At 37.4% G+C, this 17,237-nt stretch overlaps 2 protein-coding genes across 3 annotated transcripts; one reads left to right on the top strand and one right to left on the bottom strand.

The window, feature by feature from the left end:
- Nucleotides 1–1,851: 1,851 nt before the first annotated feature.
- On the bottom strand, nt 1,852–2,696 carry LOC104591914 (putative histone H2A.1). The gene is made up of 2 exons (XM_010251060.2): nt 2,427–2,696; nt 1,852–2,285 (listed from the first exon to the last, which is right to left on the bottom strand). Exons 1-2 carry the CDS (start codon nt 2,628–2,630, stop codon nt 2,052–2,054), a joined length of 438 nt encoding a protein of 145 aa, XP_010249362.1. The 5' UTR covers nt 2,631–2,696; the 3' UTR covers nt 1,852–2,051.
- A 6,375-nt stretch (nt 2,697–9,071) lies between these two features.
- On the top strand, nt 9,072–14,839 carry LOC104591915 (calnexin homolog). 2 transcript variants are annotated; one of them, XM_010251063.3, is made up of 7 exons: nt 9,072–9,211; nt 9,487–9,585; nt 9,684–9,753; nt 12,804–13,933; nt 14,036–14,107; nt 14,241–14,357; nt 14,457–14,839. In XM_010251063.3, the coding sequence occupies exons 2-7, from the start codon at nt 9,505–9,507 to the stop codon at nt 14,592–14,594; spliced, it is 1,608 nt and encodes a 535-aa protein (XP_010249365.1). In that variant the 5' UTR covers nt 9,072–9,211; nt 9,487–9,504; the 3' UTR covers nt 14,595–14,839. The 2 variants fall into 2 exon arrangements, with proteins under 2 accessions (XP_010249365.1, XP_010249364.1); XM_010251062.2 differs by having other exon boundaries at nt 9,087–9,402.
- The last annotated feature ends 2,398 nt before the right edge of the window (nt 14,840–17,237 follow it).

Below are 17,237 nucleotides of genomic sequence, written 5' to 3'. Positions count from 1 at the left end.
GGTGCCCATTTGTGAGGAGCAGATCCCGTCACATCCATTTAGATTTTGGATTTGATTGCACCTCACACCTATTTCACAAATTCAGTTTTGCTCCTCAGAGCGCAATTCACACGAACCTCAGTGCATTGGTAACATGTTACCTTTGCGCAGCTGCATATGAGAATTTACATTGCGCCTCACAGAATATGTCTCACATACCAATTGTGTATTGAAAACATTTCCCCCCAATGACAACTTTGAGAGATATTTTCAATACACGCTGAGATGTACATGTGATGCACCCATGGGGTACTCTCCTTGGGGTGCTGATGTGAATTCTGTATAATACTACATGTGCAAGGGAACACCTATCTTACCACACAGAGTACATATGCACAATTGATACACAGTCCCAACAAGTGCAGCAGAGTGGATTAGAAAAGCACAAGTTTGCCAACTCAGGTGTGGCTTAGTTGATATGTTAACTGGTACTGGGATCCATCATAAAAATGGGACCTGCCATGTAGGAGATGCACAGTGTGAGATCATGTTGATAAAGGGCTGGAAAGTATCTTATAGTAGGTGATGCGAACTCCAGCATAGCATAGACTCTAATTTGTTTTTCACAACCATCAACTTTTAGAGTTTACATTGATACCCCACAGGCACCCCACATGTACATCTCATCATCATGTACCAGGAATATCTTCCATTCCCGTCATTCGGAGAAAAATAAAAAAGAACAAGCTGACAAGCCTGATATTGAGTTTGACGTTTTCTATCCTAACTTAGAAAAAAATATGTAAAATTAAGATCCTTAAATCCTTTTAAACTTTTTTTGTAGATAAACCAAGGACTAGAGATTGAGAATGTTACCAATAAAGACGTGGAGCCCATTTGTGTCAATTGAAAAAAGCCGACTTGATAATGTTACGAGAAGACTGGGTTGAAGATCAAGTCAAAAAGTATGAACCTTTGGGTTGGGCTAAAATCTAAATTGGATTCAATTTCATATTTACATGTGTAAACAGTATATAAATATAAATTTATACATTGAAATATAAATAATTATATATATTATCTTTATTTTACCTTTTAAAAGGCATTTTGTTCTAAAATAGAATAGTTATGTTATTTTATACATAATAATGTTAATATTGAATAAGTGTAAACGCTTAAAATTTAAGAAACAGTACATTTGTCAAAAAGAAGTAAAAGGAATCGGCCAAAGGGTTGGGGCCAGGGAGTTAAGCAACTCAAGTTAAGTTAGGGTTGAGCTCAAGATAACTAAACCCAGTTCGACTTGAACCGCTGGTTATCTCTATTCCACAATCCCTCATTGAAGGAAGGAGTTTAGCTTCAGTCAGGGCAACTCCCATTTGAACAGCCTTTATAGCCTTACATTAGAAATATCAGCCTTGCATTGAAAATATCTGCATACTTGTGTAATTTACTTCATGAAGAGATATTCTTGATTCAATGATGCAAGAGACCGTTGGGACTGTGTGAGCACAGACTTGCCCTGACCGAAGCCGATCTCGGCAAGGTGGCGTTCGAACGGCTGGAGACTAAAAAGAATTCCACCACTAAAAAATCCCTTCGAGCCTTGAATTGCAATTTATCCTCCGCATGACATTATCTGCCTACGGAGGACAAGACAAGGGATTTGAGAAGTTCAACGAATCAGACAGAAACATAGTTGGTCATATAATTATGTATTTCAATCCTCTTAACCCAACGACAAAGTACTAATTTAAGGAAGATAGAAATAAAAAAAGAAGGGGAATGCATGGATAAGGTGAAATTTCATTGTATTTGGATATCAGGATATGTAAAGGAGGCCTACAAGAAGTTCAGACTTGGCTCTTCGACACCGAAAAAAAAAACTATTGAAATCTATAAATTTGGCACCAAATAACAGTTCCCCCCTCCTCACTGTAACTTCGTCTAATCACTCTCTGAAAGAGTTAGATCAGCACCATTTTTTACACACAAAAATTAAATCTACTCCCCCGTCAGAGAGCAGATTTAAAAACCAACACAAAGCTCTATTGGGTTCTTCTGAGTTAGGTTCACGCCTTCTTCGGTGACTTGGTCTTGGTCTCTCCTGCAGCACTTCCAGATTTTTCGGTCCTCTTGGGCAACAGAACTTGATGAATGTTGGGCAGGACACCACCATGAACAATCGTCACACCAGCCAATAATTTCCCAAGCTCCTCGTCGTTCCTTACTGCCAGCAGAACATGAGTTGGAATAATACGGGTCTTCTTGTTGTCCCGAGCTGCGTTTCCGGCGAGTTCAAGCGCCTAAAATAGGAAGAAGAAAGAAGAAAGGAAGAAAATATTAAAACCACACAAAATAAAATCCTACCCCACAATAGAATAAGAGAAGAAAACTCAAAACCACAAAGCGAAGTAACCCAACTCAGAGGGGAAAAAGATAAATACCTCAGCAGCCAAATACTCAAGAACGGCAGCCAAGTAAATAGGAGCACCATTGCCAAGCCTCTCAGCATATCTACCTTTCTTCAAAAACCTCGCTACCCTTCCTACGGGAAATTGAAGCCCAGCCCTCACGGACTTAGAAATTGGTTTTCGCTTCGCCGACCCTTTTCTCCCTCCGGCAGCTTTTACCGTCTTTCCAGGTTCCATTTCTTTCTCAGCAGTCTGCTCTATCAGACGAAATTATGAAACTACTTTGGCGGTACATTTGAATCTCAAGGCCCCCTTTTTATATAGAAAATAGTGATCCGTGTACTACTAGATCTCAACCGTTGATATGTGGAAGAATGTAATCAAAATTGAAAGAATTTTGATAAATAACACTTATTCCAGTTTGACCGCTTATTGCAGTTTGTTGGTCAGTTGATTGCAATCACCTCCTTAAATATTTGCAAGTAGATTTTTTTTGTTAAAATCCTTTAAAAAGAGGCACGAATGAATAAATCATTACCCCAAAATATTTATTTTTTCCAATTTTCTCATTGAATGAATCATTAGCCCAAACTTTTTCAATCTCTTTCCTAAAGTTGATTTACTTCCCAAATTGCCCTTCATATTGATGGCTCAAAGGTAAGATGAAACTTTAAATTCTCCTTTTTTTACTGTTATTGTTTTTCTGTAAAAACAAAAAGCAGTCTCATTAGTAATTTCATCAGTATTTTGGATATTTTTGTGAAATTAGGGTATTTTGGACATTTTTGTGTCTCTTATTAATAGATTCTAACAAAAGAGGTATACTTACAATTATATTTAAAAATTCAGGGGAGGTGAATGCAATTACCAAACTTCAGGGAAAGTTTCAGCAACAATCAGAATATTTGAGGAAAGTTTTAGCAATTTACCCTAAAAAACAATTTGAATTAGCTGAACATGATGGCTTTGTAGTTGGCCATGGCCATGAGCATGGAGCCAATGATAACATCGCACACCAGCCATAGATGTCAAGTGAGGGATGAGTGGTTGTGGGTAATATGAAGGAGGCCAAACTATTCCAACAAGTTTGAACATAATTTGTGTCCACACATCACATACATGATGGGTTTTAGTTTCACAATAAGATATGTGGACATGAGTTTGAATTACCTGCCAATAAAATGTGTTCCAACACAATATGACACTATGCATCTCATACATTACATGTCCCACTTTTATGGTGGATCCCAGTCTCATTATAAGATGTGCCGTGTGAGATTACATTGATAGGGGTTGGAAGGTGTTTAATTGGCAGGAGATCCCAATTATGTGGAAATAGATCATGATTGGAATGTGATATGGGACAGTTTTGTTGTTAATAGATCCAATTGTTGTATGAATATCCATGCTTATGGTAAATACTATGACCTCCCTCTTTTTTTTTTTTCTTTTAAATGGTAAATTGGAGACCATGTATTTTGGCTAGTTTCATTTCACTTTAGTGCCAGGGCTTTTAAATGTGTCACTCTAGTACATAAAGTCATGAACGTTTAGAAGAGTCCGTGTATGCTACCATGCTTGTATGACCATATAGCTGATCACCGCATGAGAAGATAACACCTGCCCATACACACGCAAAACAATTTTGATAGTGGTTTCAAAATTTTAAATTAACCATTGTTAGAGCACCTGGAAAGTTGATTCATTCATCGCCCTAGGCTAACCCACTATGTGGCTAATTGTGCAGAGTAACATATTATACCATTCCTTCCAAAATTATGTAATTTCTCATATAATTAATCAACTTCCTACTTGCTCAAAATTCCAAATAAATGACTATAATACTACTAAAAATAATAAATCAAAGTAGGAGCTAACACCCCCTAGCAGTATTCTATAAATTAGAATCACTACATTCCCATAATTTAAATACAAAAGTGGATCAACTAATTTGAGAAATAACCCATTGTTTTGATAATATAAATTAAAGGATTATATTTTGGGATTCAATGTACAAAATAATATGGTAGAAGGTTCCAATACAATATTGGCATCTTTAATATCAAATCATTATAAGCAAAATGATACTCAATAACGATTTTAATAAGTGTAAGGGAGTAAATAGACTTGATGTGCCATCTTTCAAGAAGCCCCACATGTTACAATGGTAGTTAAATTGTAAAAACTAACTTCTTCTCTTTAATCATTCACTTTAGTACTTAAAATATTGCTATCTCTTGAGTTTATAAGCCAAAATGCATCAATGCTTAAAGTGATTCAATTATTGTGGCTTTGTTTGTGAACAAAAAACCCCCCAAAGTCCAAGTTTTCCTGAAAAAAAGAAAGAAAGAAAGAAATGTGAGAATAAGCCAATAAAAACAATGAAGAAGACATAAATAAAACTTATCAAACAAGGATATTAACATAGTTGAAAATATACCCATGTAAATTTGTCACTCATAAAATCTATGATGCAGAAAAGATATGATATAGAAAGAGTTTTGACCAATCAAAATCCATCCATGAATTTTGATAAATAACACCTTATTTGCTCCCACGTTTGTGATTTCAGTTTATTGGTCAGTCATTTTTCCCATATCATATATTTTCCATATCATAGTCGAACCCCATTTTTTATCTTGTTCTTCTGAATTGTAATGGCACATGGGTATCTATTGGTATGGCTGTGTGGTTACATAGGTTTTGTCCCATTTGTTTAAGTCATGACTAGAGTGATAAAAAAAGCTTGATAAGTTTGGGCTCATTCAAACTTTTGAAGGAGAAAACTCCAAATAGTAGACAGGTGGTCCAAATGTTGGTGGTAAAAAAGCTTGAAAAGCAGTGAAAACAAAACATTCCAAAATGAAGAGTTAAGAGTAGTCGATGAAATCAATACGAAACCCCTAAGTGATATAAAATATTAACTTAAAAAATAGAACATTTTTTGAGAGCAGAAAATCTTTTTTATTAAAAGACTCACCTGTAGTAGCTTCAATGAGAGCAATACGATGGTAGTTGTGAATGTTGGGAATAATCGGATCACAAGTTGGGAAGATAAGGTTCAAAAAAATGATTAGGGTTTTAAATTTGTAAACGGAGAACATTGTTCAGAGGTAAAGAGAGAGAAGTTCAAAGACACAAAGAGAGAATGAGAGAGAAATGAGGAGATGGTGATTAAGATTTTATAGATGAACAGTATTTGGAGACAAAGATGGGGTTCAAGGAGAAAGAATAGATAAAACTTTTTTTTTTCTGAAATTGAGTTTGAAAATTTTTTGAGAACTAACGGTGGAGCTTATTAACACTGTTCTGTTAGTTCCCCACACATGCTAAAGTGTTTTGCGTGTATATGGACTGGTGTAATCTTCTCATGCGGTGGTTGGTTATGTGGACATACAAGCATGATCAATAGATCCGGACTCCTTTCAGAAATAACCATTTAGGTCTAATTTCATTAAGCTACTCTTATGGTTAGGGTGAGGGGTAAAATTATGAAAATGGCCATGTTCTATGTCCTAGTCCTCCTTTTTCATTGTTCATCTTCTTCTATTTTCAAACATTGGATGCAAACCAGCAACGGCATTATCATAATTTACTACTAACGTTCACTTGAATTGAGCCTTTGTCAACTCTGGTTTACATTCAAAGGTAGAATAAGATGAATAGCAAAAGGTAATCAAAATATGGACACTTTCATAATTTTACCACTCACTGTAATGATAACTTTAAGGAGTTGGGCTTTAATGTATATTTCAGAAAGTTCAATTACTAATTTAACTTTTTATGACTGGTACAGAATCTAAATCAAGTTTTCCCTTCATATAGTATGGATATCGATATACACATTAGTATAAGGGCATATGTTGTGTGTGCACAAGTAAATAAGAAAGAGTAAAAGCTTAAAAAAAGAAAAAGACATAGGATTTTGCTACTGCATCTATTTGAATGTCATTAACTTATTGATTGAACTTAAGAATTGAAATATTTGGACAATTGCTATCTGTAGGCATTAACTCTTGGGTAATACAAGTATACATCAGGCTTGAGTTACTAAGTTAGGGTTTAAAATATTCGACCCAAGTCGATCCAAATTGCATTCCTATGTTGATATGGTGCTAGTATTAACTATGATTATAGTTTTAATGGATGCATCTAAACAATAAGATTTGTTCCGCCTTATTTCTGGTTTTGTGACTTGGTTCTCCCTGAGTCCCGACATTTGGTTCAAAGTTTGGTTCCACTGGTTCTATTTCTTTATTTTGTGTTTCAATTATATCAAATTAGGACCAATTTTAATTATCCTGAACAGATTTAGGTGGTGTTCAATAAATCTGAAATCCTAAAGTCTAAAAAGCAACAAAAAAAAAAACCTCCGAAAAGGCTCTAATGACGTGTGATTTGAACGCTTCCTATTGAAGGACAGTTCGAACATTGGGAGTGATGTTGCCTGGTCGAGCTGCAAAATAAAGTAGTCAGAGTGTTCCGAGGTGCTTTACCCGGTGTGGGTACTCCAATGCTTAAGTTAGCGATGGAGATTTGAGAGAGTTGTGAGCTTAATAACAATGGAATTTGAGAGCTAAATTGCACGTACCTTGTGAACCTGGAGGCAAGGCCTTTATATAGGCAAGCTGTCGTGGGCTTCACAATACATGTTCGAGATCATCGGCCCGCCTAGTCTGAAGTTGGTTTCGCACTCGAAGATGAAATTCGAGTAAGCTGATAAGGCTTATCCAGGTCTGTCCGATTTGGGTGGCGAGAAGAAAAAACCAATTGGGGTATACCGTGATATCGAGGAGATAGGAGACAACTAGCTACGTAGCACAACGACAGGTCAGTGGATGTAGCAAGTTGCTTGGGTCTTGTTCTAGCTGAGTGACCCGAGGTGGCTTGGATCGTTGAGGTGTCACCACATCATCTTATCGCTCCATGTATCGTCACATCATTAGACGAGCCAAATTATCCTTGATGAGGTTCTAAAAGCAATCGGCAAAAAATTGCTTTTATGCTTTTATAGATAATTGAATATAGTGAAGTTGTTCAACAATCTAAATGCTCTCACATCTGAAAAATGTACATTTTACAAACTTACCCCTATTTGTATATCTTAAAATGACCTATTTTCAACTCACTTAATATCAATAATTGATTACCTTATTTGCCCTCATTTTTTATCAATAAGTTTAAATATAGAGGGTAAATTTTGTGCTTAGAAAATTTCAGAAATATTTTTGATACCCTTTGTGCTTTTTTAAGTAGTATAGATTATTGCTTGCCTAGTAATTGCCTATCATTAGTCATTTGAATTTTTAACTATTAAATACATAGGCAAGTTCTAAAATTTCACTCATGGATTTGCTTTGAAATCCAATGCCCACTTGAAAGATCCCAAAGCTTCTTTATAAATTTGCATCATTTAAAAAATGATTTTTTTTAAATAACTTTTAATTGGGTAAATTACAAAGACCCCTACTATAGGGTTAGTGACAAATACCTCCTATTACTTCCACAATAAAGAATCCCTCCATTAACAAGATTATTATTTATCTGTTTAAAGTTCTTTTTTTGTTAAATTTCAAATTTGCCCTTTTATTTTTAGGTGAAACCATGGCAATACATTTAAAATAATTGGTGTGGCATATTTGTCCACAGCTTATTTTTCTTTGGAGATGGTGATAAAAATATGTTTTTTTTTTTACCAAGGCGATTGACTTTTTAATAACATTAGATATTTTATTGTATTTGTAGAATAAGATTTAGTCGAACGCTTTAGCTGTTCAATGGGCTATTAAACCAATGATGAAGTTCTATGCCAGTATTAAATATATGGGGCGGGTCCGTATCTGTTACAATAGGGCCCATGAATTTGTTACTAATATAGAAACTTATCATTGGTTCTACAGCCTGCCGAACGGCTAAAGCATTTAACTAATCCGAATTCATATTTGTATCCAAAGTGAAATGTTAACTAAAACAAAGGTTTTTAAAACCGGACCGAACAGTGAACAGTTCTAAGGAATGGTTTTAGCTAGTTTGAATAGACACTTCGTTCTAACTTACAAAATAAAAAAATAAAAAAAAAAGGAAAAAAAAATCATTGTTTAAATCAACGATTCAATTGCTCGGGTCAATAAATCACCGAACAGTGAAAGGGAACCGATTACCTAACCGGCTGCCAAAGGGAACCGATTACCTAACCGGCTGCCAAGTAGTTTTTCGGTCCTGTACGGTTTTAAAAACCATGACTACAACTTTTGAGAGCAATGTAAATTTTTTGTCAAATGTTTATTTGATATCATGTTTGTGTAGGTTAGAGAAAAGGGGGAATGAATGGCTTGGCCCATTTTCATCATTTTAAAAACTTCATTACTGGAAGAGGGCATTTTGATTATTTAGTGACTTCCGTCAGCAGAATTAACGGTCAAGGGATATTTATTGCAACTTAAAAGTTCAGCGAGTCTTTATCGCAAATTAAAGCGAGGGGTATTTGTGACGGATACAGGGCGAATTTGTAATTTGCCATTTTTCCTTTTTACCCCTTCCAAATCGTATCAAATGTTGCTCCCAGCCAACAAAATTGTACGGAAAGAGCACGTGGCGACATATAATTGGATAAGTTCACGTGGCTTGTAATATCATTGGTCGAAACAACTCGAAACCCGTCTTTTTATTGTAGCAAGGTAGGCCCTTTCCCTCGGCTATTGACTCTTGTTACTAGATCAGATCCATCATCCACGATCCGTTGCGCTATCGAAACTCGCAAGAGGGCGACTCCTTTACAATTACAACATCGCAGCTCTGACGTCGATTTCTGACTCAAGGTAACATACCGTTCAAGTCATTCCCCTAGCCATCGGATCTCCTTTTTGTATCTGCTCTCAGTCTGTCTAGAATTTTCCTCGTCCGAGATCTATTTCTTCGGTAGCTCACGGTTACAGATCGGGAAGCCTTTTTAGTCTAGCCTTCTAGGATTTTGGGAACTTGGGAGACTTGATAGATAGGGCTTGAGCTAGTTAAGTTCTTCTTCTTCTTCTTCTTCTTCTTCTTATTATTATTATTATCATTTCTTTAATCATCGGCTGGTGCTCTCTTATAGGGTTATGAAATCGTTCTGATGGAAACTACACAAATCTCTCTGCAATTTATCTTCCTATTGATCGCATGCACCACTGTCCGCCTCGGCGCGTCCGATGCGGTAAGGGAAAAAATATATCTGATAGAATCTTGGTTTTCCTTTTGCCCTCGTTGGAGAACTTTGTGGTGTCTAATTATGAATATATGTTGTTTCCTCAGCTGTTTTATGAGTCGTTCGACGAATCATTCGAGGGACGATGGGTCGTTTCAGAGAAGGGGGACTACAATGGTATTATTTCCAGTTGCTAATCTAGTACTCTCGTCCGTTGTTTTTTTTGTCATTTGTTTTTCTTACCGAAGAATTTGCAAGCTGATACCTTTGTCATGTTTTATTATTGCCAAGGACATATAATTAATTATTAACTATATATGACTGAATTTATAAAGTTGCAAGTTTATCAAGTTCTAAGCGTGGATCGGAGCAAAGGAGTACCACGAATTAATATTTGTTCATCTTGCTCTCCCTTTGCGTTATGTTCCTTTCTTCTTTAATAATAATAATTTCCCTCTTAAACATTGTATTGTCTAAACCCAGTTAGATTTCTCTGTGACATTATTAGTAATTGTAAATTTTAAGTGGTAATCTCGATTTAAATTAATAGAAGAAATACCATTCATTAATTTCCATGCTTCTCCAATGGTTTGGGTAATCAATAAATCCTGTCCGTTTTCTGTGGCTTTCCAGAACCATTGATTGCAATCAAGTGTCTCTGGCTTGCCATTTTTACTTGTTTATTATGTGTAAGAAAGAACTTAAGAGGAAATGTGTAGGGATGACAAACGAGTGGGTTGTGTGCGGGTTGAGTACCAACCCACCCATATGACTCGCTAAAATTCAAAAAACTAAAAGGCGAGCAATTGCAGAAAAACAATGAAATGATAAAAGTTTCAAAAAATTATATATATTTCAAACCAAAATGGAAATTGTAGAAAACACAAAAAACGATACAATTTTTTTAAAGAAAATTATATATTATAGCCAAAATGATAAATTAAAAAAATACTAAATAGAAGAAATTACGAAAAGTGATATTCATTTTCCTTTTTTTTTGGGAAAAAATCAATCTCAGTTTCAGATCCTTAAACTGATTTTGAGTTTCAGGAACCAAAAGGAAAAAAATAAAAAATAAAACTCGAACACTCTGATTCTATGTTTCAGTTATGCGTTTCTGAAAAATGTTGAAAAGCAAAGTCCTTGCAATATAATGGCGGTTTCTAAAGGCTATAATTTGAACTAAGACCACCAAAAATTCTGTTGGGTCACAGAAAAACGATCCAGATGTACGGATATTCAGGTTCATTTGTAAAAAGTACAGAAAGACAAAAAATTAAAATTTTATTTCCGTGAGTTGTAAAGTAAGAAAGTCAGGTGATTCAGATTAAATTCTGAGAGTGGAATAGAGAATCTGATTTGAAGGAAAACATTGTATGGCATCAGAGAAAAATCTGTCAAGAAAAATGAAAAACTTGATATGGTGCTAAAATAATTGAAAGGTAAAGAGGTGATTAGATAGAACAGATCTAAGGGAGATGCAGAGAAGTGGATTGTATAGTTCTAGTTGATGTTGTGTGGAGTGTGTTCTAGCTCCGGTTTACAGGGAGGTGAGATGAGGTTGGGTTGTAGTGGGAGAAAGAAAGCCCTCCCACCTCTCTCTCTGTTTCTCTCAACTTTCCCTCTATCTCTGTGCATGTGTCTCCTGTTCGAATTTTGAAGACCACTCTTTTTCCATTTCTCTTAACTCTCTCTACCTCTGCATCTGCGTCTCCTGTTCAAACTTTGAAGACATCTCTCTGTTGATTTCTCTCAACTTTCTCTTTCTCCACCTCTGTGTCTCCCGTTTTTACTTGGAAGAGCAGGAAAGGAACCCTTTTCCCAATTTCCCCTCAACCTTAACAAATTGACCCTATGAGTACCATTGAACCAACCCACCCTGACCCTTGCCTTTTGACCCTAATGGGTATATCTACCCGCTGATGGAATGGGTGTGTCAAATGGGTTGGGGTCAAAATTGCCAGCCCTAGAAACTTGCATTACTACTCAGATATTTGATGTTATTGTCCCATTGATCCATCATAGTGGTTAGGACGTTTTCTCCAATTCTTAAGTAATAACATTTTGTTTGACCACTCAACATATGCTGATGGAATTATGCATCTTTCATTCTTGAATCACATGTGTACATGTCTGCATTCTTGACGACATTGGCTTGCTTCTTTCATTGAAAAAGATACCACCTATAGGAATGGAAATTACATTGATTTTGTAGCATGCTTGTGTTCCTTACAATTTGACTTGATTGCATTGTTATCCTTTCTGTGGGTCATGGTTATATGAAGACAAAACATATGGTGCTCTATGGCAATTGCTACAACATAACTCAAATCTGAATGCACCAATGATAAAGCAACACCTCATAGTGACATATTTAATGTTGTTAAAATCTTTAATGGTAAGTACACCTTGTGGAACGTGAAATTACGCCTTTTGTAATATGAATCGATGAAAAGTAAAGACCATGTGATGTCTTTAATGTGACTAGTTGTAACATGCATCAAATAATTGAAATGCACTGTAATTGGACTCTTAGATTTATTTATTTGCCTTCATCAATTCATTTATTCATTTACCAGACCAGCATGGATTTCCGTTGAGGTGTTGCACTAGTACTTGCTCCACCTATAATAATCCGAGTTGATGTGGATATTTCCATGATTGCATTCTTTGTTTTTCTCATTACATAATTTTTGTTCATTTCATTCCTTCAATGATGCAAGGTGTATGTATGACCCTTGGGTAGGGCTGCAAAGGGATTGAACTGAACTGGATATGGGTAAATCCTAATTTGATTCATTTATATTTGGATTCAAATTGAATCTTATCTACCAGATTTATATTGGTTTTGAGTTGAATTTGGATTGCAATTGGATATTGAATAATGGTGTATCCATATCTGATTCGATCTAATTATAAACAGATCAAATTCTGTTCACCGTTAATTGGATCAAAGATGAATTTGAGCTCAGAGAAATGAATACCTTTTGCTGCCCTGCCCTTAGGCCAAATAGAGAATAAATGATGCATTAGTGGATAGGTGCATTGCTTTTATGAGGGCATTTGTTTACTAGGCTGATTTGCTATAAAAGATGAAACATGTTTACCTGGTCTTTTTTCCCGGTTTCTTTCTTATTCATGGATTCTATCCACAAACACGGGCCCCTATCTTTTGTCAATGGTTCTCCAATTGCACTTTGTAATGAGCTCTGTGTATTTGGTACCAGGTGTATGGAAGCATGCAAAGAGTGACGGTTATGACGATTATGGGCTTCTTGTGAGTGAGAAAGCAAGGAAATATGCCATAGTGAATGAGCTTGACAAACCTGTGGACCTCAAAGATGGTACAGTTGTCCTACAATTCGAGGTTCGTCTTCAGAATGGGCTAGAATGTGGAGGAGCATACCTGAAATATCTGCGACCTCAGGAGGCTGGTTGGAAACCCAAGGAGTTTGACAACGAGTCTCCTTACTCCATCATGTTTGGACCTGACAAGTGTGGATCCACAGATAAGGTGCATTTCATTCTTAAGCACAAGAACCCCAAGAGTGGCAACTTCATTGAACACCACCTCAAGTACCCTCCATCTGTTCCCTCTGATAAACTATCCCACGTTTACACTGCCATTCTGAAACCTGATAATGAATTGAGAATTTTGATTGATGGGGAAGAGAAGAAGAAGGCAAATTTCTTGTCAGCTGAAGATTTTGAACCAGCACTTATCCCTCCCAAAACCATTCCTGACCCAGATGATAAGAAGCCAGAGGACTGGGATGAGAGAGCAAAAATTCCCGACCCAGATGCAGTTAAGCCAGATGACTGGGATGAGGATGCTCCCATGGAAATCGTAGATGAGGAAGCTGTGAAGCCAGAAGGGTGGTTGGATGATGAACCTGAGGAAATCGACGATCCTGATGCATCGAAGCCAGAAGATTGGGATGACGAGGAGGATGGTGAATGGGAGGCACCAAAGATTGAGAACCCCAAATGTTCTTTAGCACCTGGTTGTGGTGAATGGAAGAAACCTATGAAGAGAAACCCTGCTTACAAGGGAAAATGGCACGCCCCTCTCATTGACAACCCAAACTACAAGGGTATTTGGAAGCCCCGGGAGATCCCGAACCCAGATTATTTTGAGCTTGAAAAGCCCGATTTTGAGCCCGTAGCGGCCATTGGCATTGAGATTTGGACAATGCAGGATGGTATCTTGTTTGACAACATCTTGATAGCAAGTGATGAGAAGGTTGCAGAATCATACAGGGAGACTGCATGGAAGCCAAAATATGAGGTTGAGAAAGAGAAGCAGAAGGCTGAGGAAGCGACGCCAGGTCTTTCAGATGGGCTTTCAGGCATTAAGGTGATGTTCTGGTCTTCCTTTCTTTTCATCTTGCTGAGATTATTTATTTTATTTGTTGATAGATTCTAATGAATTTTAGAACTATCGGATTCAATCGTGCAGAAGAAGGTATTTGACCTCCTGTACAAGGTGGCAGATATTCCTTTCTTAGATGGATACAAGCTGAAAATCTTGGTGAGTCATGAAGCTGAGGCCGCAGTCTTTTCTTACCATTGAATATTTATTCTGTGCAGCTTCATAAATTTCATTATTGAACATTGATTAAAATCTTGTTGGAAGTTTATTAGTTATTGTATGTCTCTTGCAGGATCTAATTGAGAAGGCAGAGACACAACCGAACCTCACCATAGGCATTCTTGTCTCCATTGTGATAGTTATCTTGACAGTCTTCTTTAGGATTCTCTTTGGTGGGAAGAAAGCATCTGTGAGTTTTCATTTGGCGATGCCCTTTGCCCTTTATCTCTTGAACTTACGTCCATCGATAGCTTTGGTTCTGAGGTTGTTTGTGTTTCTATGCACGCAGGCTAAGGTCACCAAGGAGACAAGTAGTACTGTAGCTGCAGAGGCTACCAATAATCAGGAAAGCAGTGGAGAGAAGGAAGGAGAGAACGAAAAGGAAGATGCTGTTCCTCGTCGGAGGTCTACCAGACGGGATAATTAGAGAATTGACCATTAGTTTTTAGTTGGAAAATTTTGAGCAGAGTGGTAACCGTGGCTAAATTCTCTTGGTTAAAGGCCAGTTGTTACTAAATTTTTGTGCTTTGTGTTGTGTAGTGTAAATGAGAATATCTGTGGTTCGGATCATCAATTCCATCCCCATCTTTGGGTTAAGAAGTCACTTTCGTAAAATTCCCGTACATTGATAAATTGTTATTGCTATCCAAGCCAAGGTTTTCTCGGTCATAATTCTTTTTCATGTGGTGACATAATGTATTGCTATCCCGTGGATGTCATTTCTTGTTGTTTAAAATGGGATTTTTACTTGTGTATTTTTGGCTTCATGGGCCTACACAACAGGGGTAGCCCATCCCCCTGGTCCTGGTGGCAGCGGGAGTTGATGCTAGGTCTGCTACAAGCCTACTACAACTGAGCCACCATTAGATGCAGTTGATCTTTCATTTTCTTTTGTTTCATTGTCCAACTTTCGAACCGTGAACTTTAGACTCTCGGAACATGGGTATTGGCCTATTGGGTATTCACCCACTATTAAGGCTTCGATCCACACTAATTATTAAAGCTCAATGACGATCAAGTTTCAAAGTGTTGGCTTTACCTTGTACGATTACCAAAAGAAACTTGAGGAAATGAAATGGATGTGGCTAAGAAACTTACAAATTTTAGAAATTCTAAAGTTTATACGTTGTAAATACATATATACTTTATTCTATTGCAAATTTGCAATTAACAAGTAATTTATTATTGTGAAATGTACATGAACCCATTATAACTTGTATAAAATGCTTATACCCGTGAATGCGAAATCCATTTGAATTGGTTTTTATAAATTAATAGTAATACACCCAAACTTAAATAAGATATTATATTATACAACATCGTGGTGTAAAAGGCAATGTAAGTTCCGAGATGTCACTTGTCATTGGGCCCTGTAAATTTGACAATGTTAGTGAACCGTTGATGAATCCACGGTCAGTATTCATCCTCCTTCCATATAGGGGGATGAATCATGATGCAGTGTATTTCTCCTCAAATGTAATTGACCTGATTAATGACTACAATGACTATGTGCAAAGCTGAACCACACCACCTCACCACCCTTTTCTTCTTTTGGGTTTATCCACCTCACCAACTAGCGGTATGTTCCCAATTGGGCCCAACCAGTCCAAGTCCAATCTAGGCATTATTTTATTTGTGCTCCTTCCTTGTTACACACCTGCACAAAATCATGGTTTTTAAAACCAGACCGGACCGGAAAAACCGGTGACCAGTTCTGTTTTCCCCCAAATCTGCTGTTTCTTAAAACCGTTAAACCGCTGAATCGGCTGGTTAATCGTTCGAATGGTTTTGACCGTTTTTCAATTTTTTTTATCAAAACGGGCCAACTGTTCGGTCGAACGGTCGGACCATTTGAACCAGTAACCGAACCCCTGACCGGTTCAGTCACTGGTTCGTTTTTAAAAAGCATGCACAAAATGATTCTTTGTGCTCTGTTACAACCTCGCTGTTAAGGGCCTAGGGGTGCAAGTTGGACTGGGTTAGGTCGGCTTGATGTCAACCCTTACCCAATCCAAATTGTTGAACTTCCATCCTTAACCCTATCCCAACCCTAAAACTATGAGTTTCAGGTCAGGTTTGGGTTGGCCAGACCATGCATCATATGAATGACTTCAAGAATAGAATTCACCTAACGCATAGACGAGCAAGCGCCCAAAGATGGGATATCATTGACAAACAAGAGGTGGTTAAGTTTAGGACCACCCCTTAAAAGTCTACAAGTCAAATTTGTGATGCAACTTCTCTCGAAAAAAAAAAAGTTTGTGATGCAACGACCGCTAGGTGCATATAATAAAGAGAAAAGGTGAGAGGGGGCACCCCCCTTCCCAAACGTTTAATGCTAGGATATTGAAATTTGCAACCATGGGTATTATTTGTGTAAAGCAGTGAAAACACTAACAAAAGGGTAGGTTAAAGACTCATTTGGAGAGGAGGTTTGAATAGGTGGCAAATTTGAATGCTCCCTTACAATGTGGCAAATTGGCCCGCCTATGGCCTACATCATACTTCCACACAGAAAAACTATAATAGGTTGTGCGCGAAAACAGCCTAGATCGAACTAGGAATGGCAACGGGATAAGGTGGGGCTGGGTTTTGCCTTCCCTGTACCCAATCTTGAACCCAAATTTCCCTCCCTGTTTCCGCCTCGAACCTCAGTGGGGCTAAAAGTCCTAACTCGATCCTCATTCCCCATAGTATATATAATATTGTAATGCAATATAATATATATATAGTCAGGGCAGGACTGATAAATACCATCCCCGACGCTAGAATTTTGGGTTTTTCCCAAATCTGCCCCGAACCCCGATTAATGGTCAAAAAACCCATCCCAGTCCGTACAGGGTGAGGCAGGGCCCTTAAAAACGGATGAAATTGCCATCTCTAAATCCAACCAGCGAGCCTCTTTTCTATAGTTTGAATCAAGTAGGGGGGTTCCCTACATGAATTCACCTCTTTCTACCATATGGAGGGATATAGTGGCCAGTCCAATTCAAGACCATTCATCAGGTAGGGAACCCACTGGATTGGCCACAGACTTAATACGATTGTCTGTCAGCCATATAACCCACCT

The sequence above is a fragment of the Nelumbo nucifera genome, chromosome 4 (assembly GCF_055504915.1).
Source record: "Nelumbo nucifera cultivar China Antique chromosome 4, China Antique-T2T, whole genome shotgun sequence".
Taxonomy (NCBI): Eukaryota; Viridiplantae; Streptophyta; class Magnoliopsida; order Proteales; family Nelumbonaceae; genus Nelumbo; species Nelumbo nucifera.
This window is presented reverse-complemented; position numbering and strand designations above follow the sequence as displayed.

Coding starts and splice junctions, on each gene's coding strand:
- LOC104591914 (XM_010251060.2), bottom strand. CDS start 2,630: ATGGAACCTGGAAAGACGGTAAAAGCTGCCGGAGGGAGAAAAGGGTCG. Junction 2,286..2,426: donor TTGAGTATTTGGCTGCTGAG/GTATTTATCTTT, acceptor TTCCTATTTTAG/GCGCTTGAACTCGCCGGAAA.
- LOC104591915 (XM_010251063.3), top strand. CDS start 9,505: ATGGAAACTACACAAATCTCTCTGCAATTTATCTTCCTATTGATCGCA. Junction 13,934..14,035: donor ATGGGCTTTCAGGCATTAAG/GTGATGTTCTGG, acceptor TCAATCGTGCAG/AAGAAGGTATTTGACCTCCT. Junction 14,108..14,240: donor GATACAAGCTGAAAATCTTG/GTGAGTCATGAA, acceptor TGTCTCTTGCAG/GATCTAATTGAGAAGGCAGA.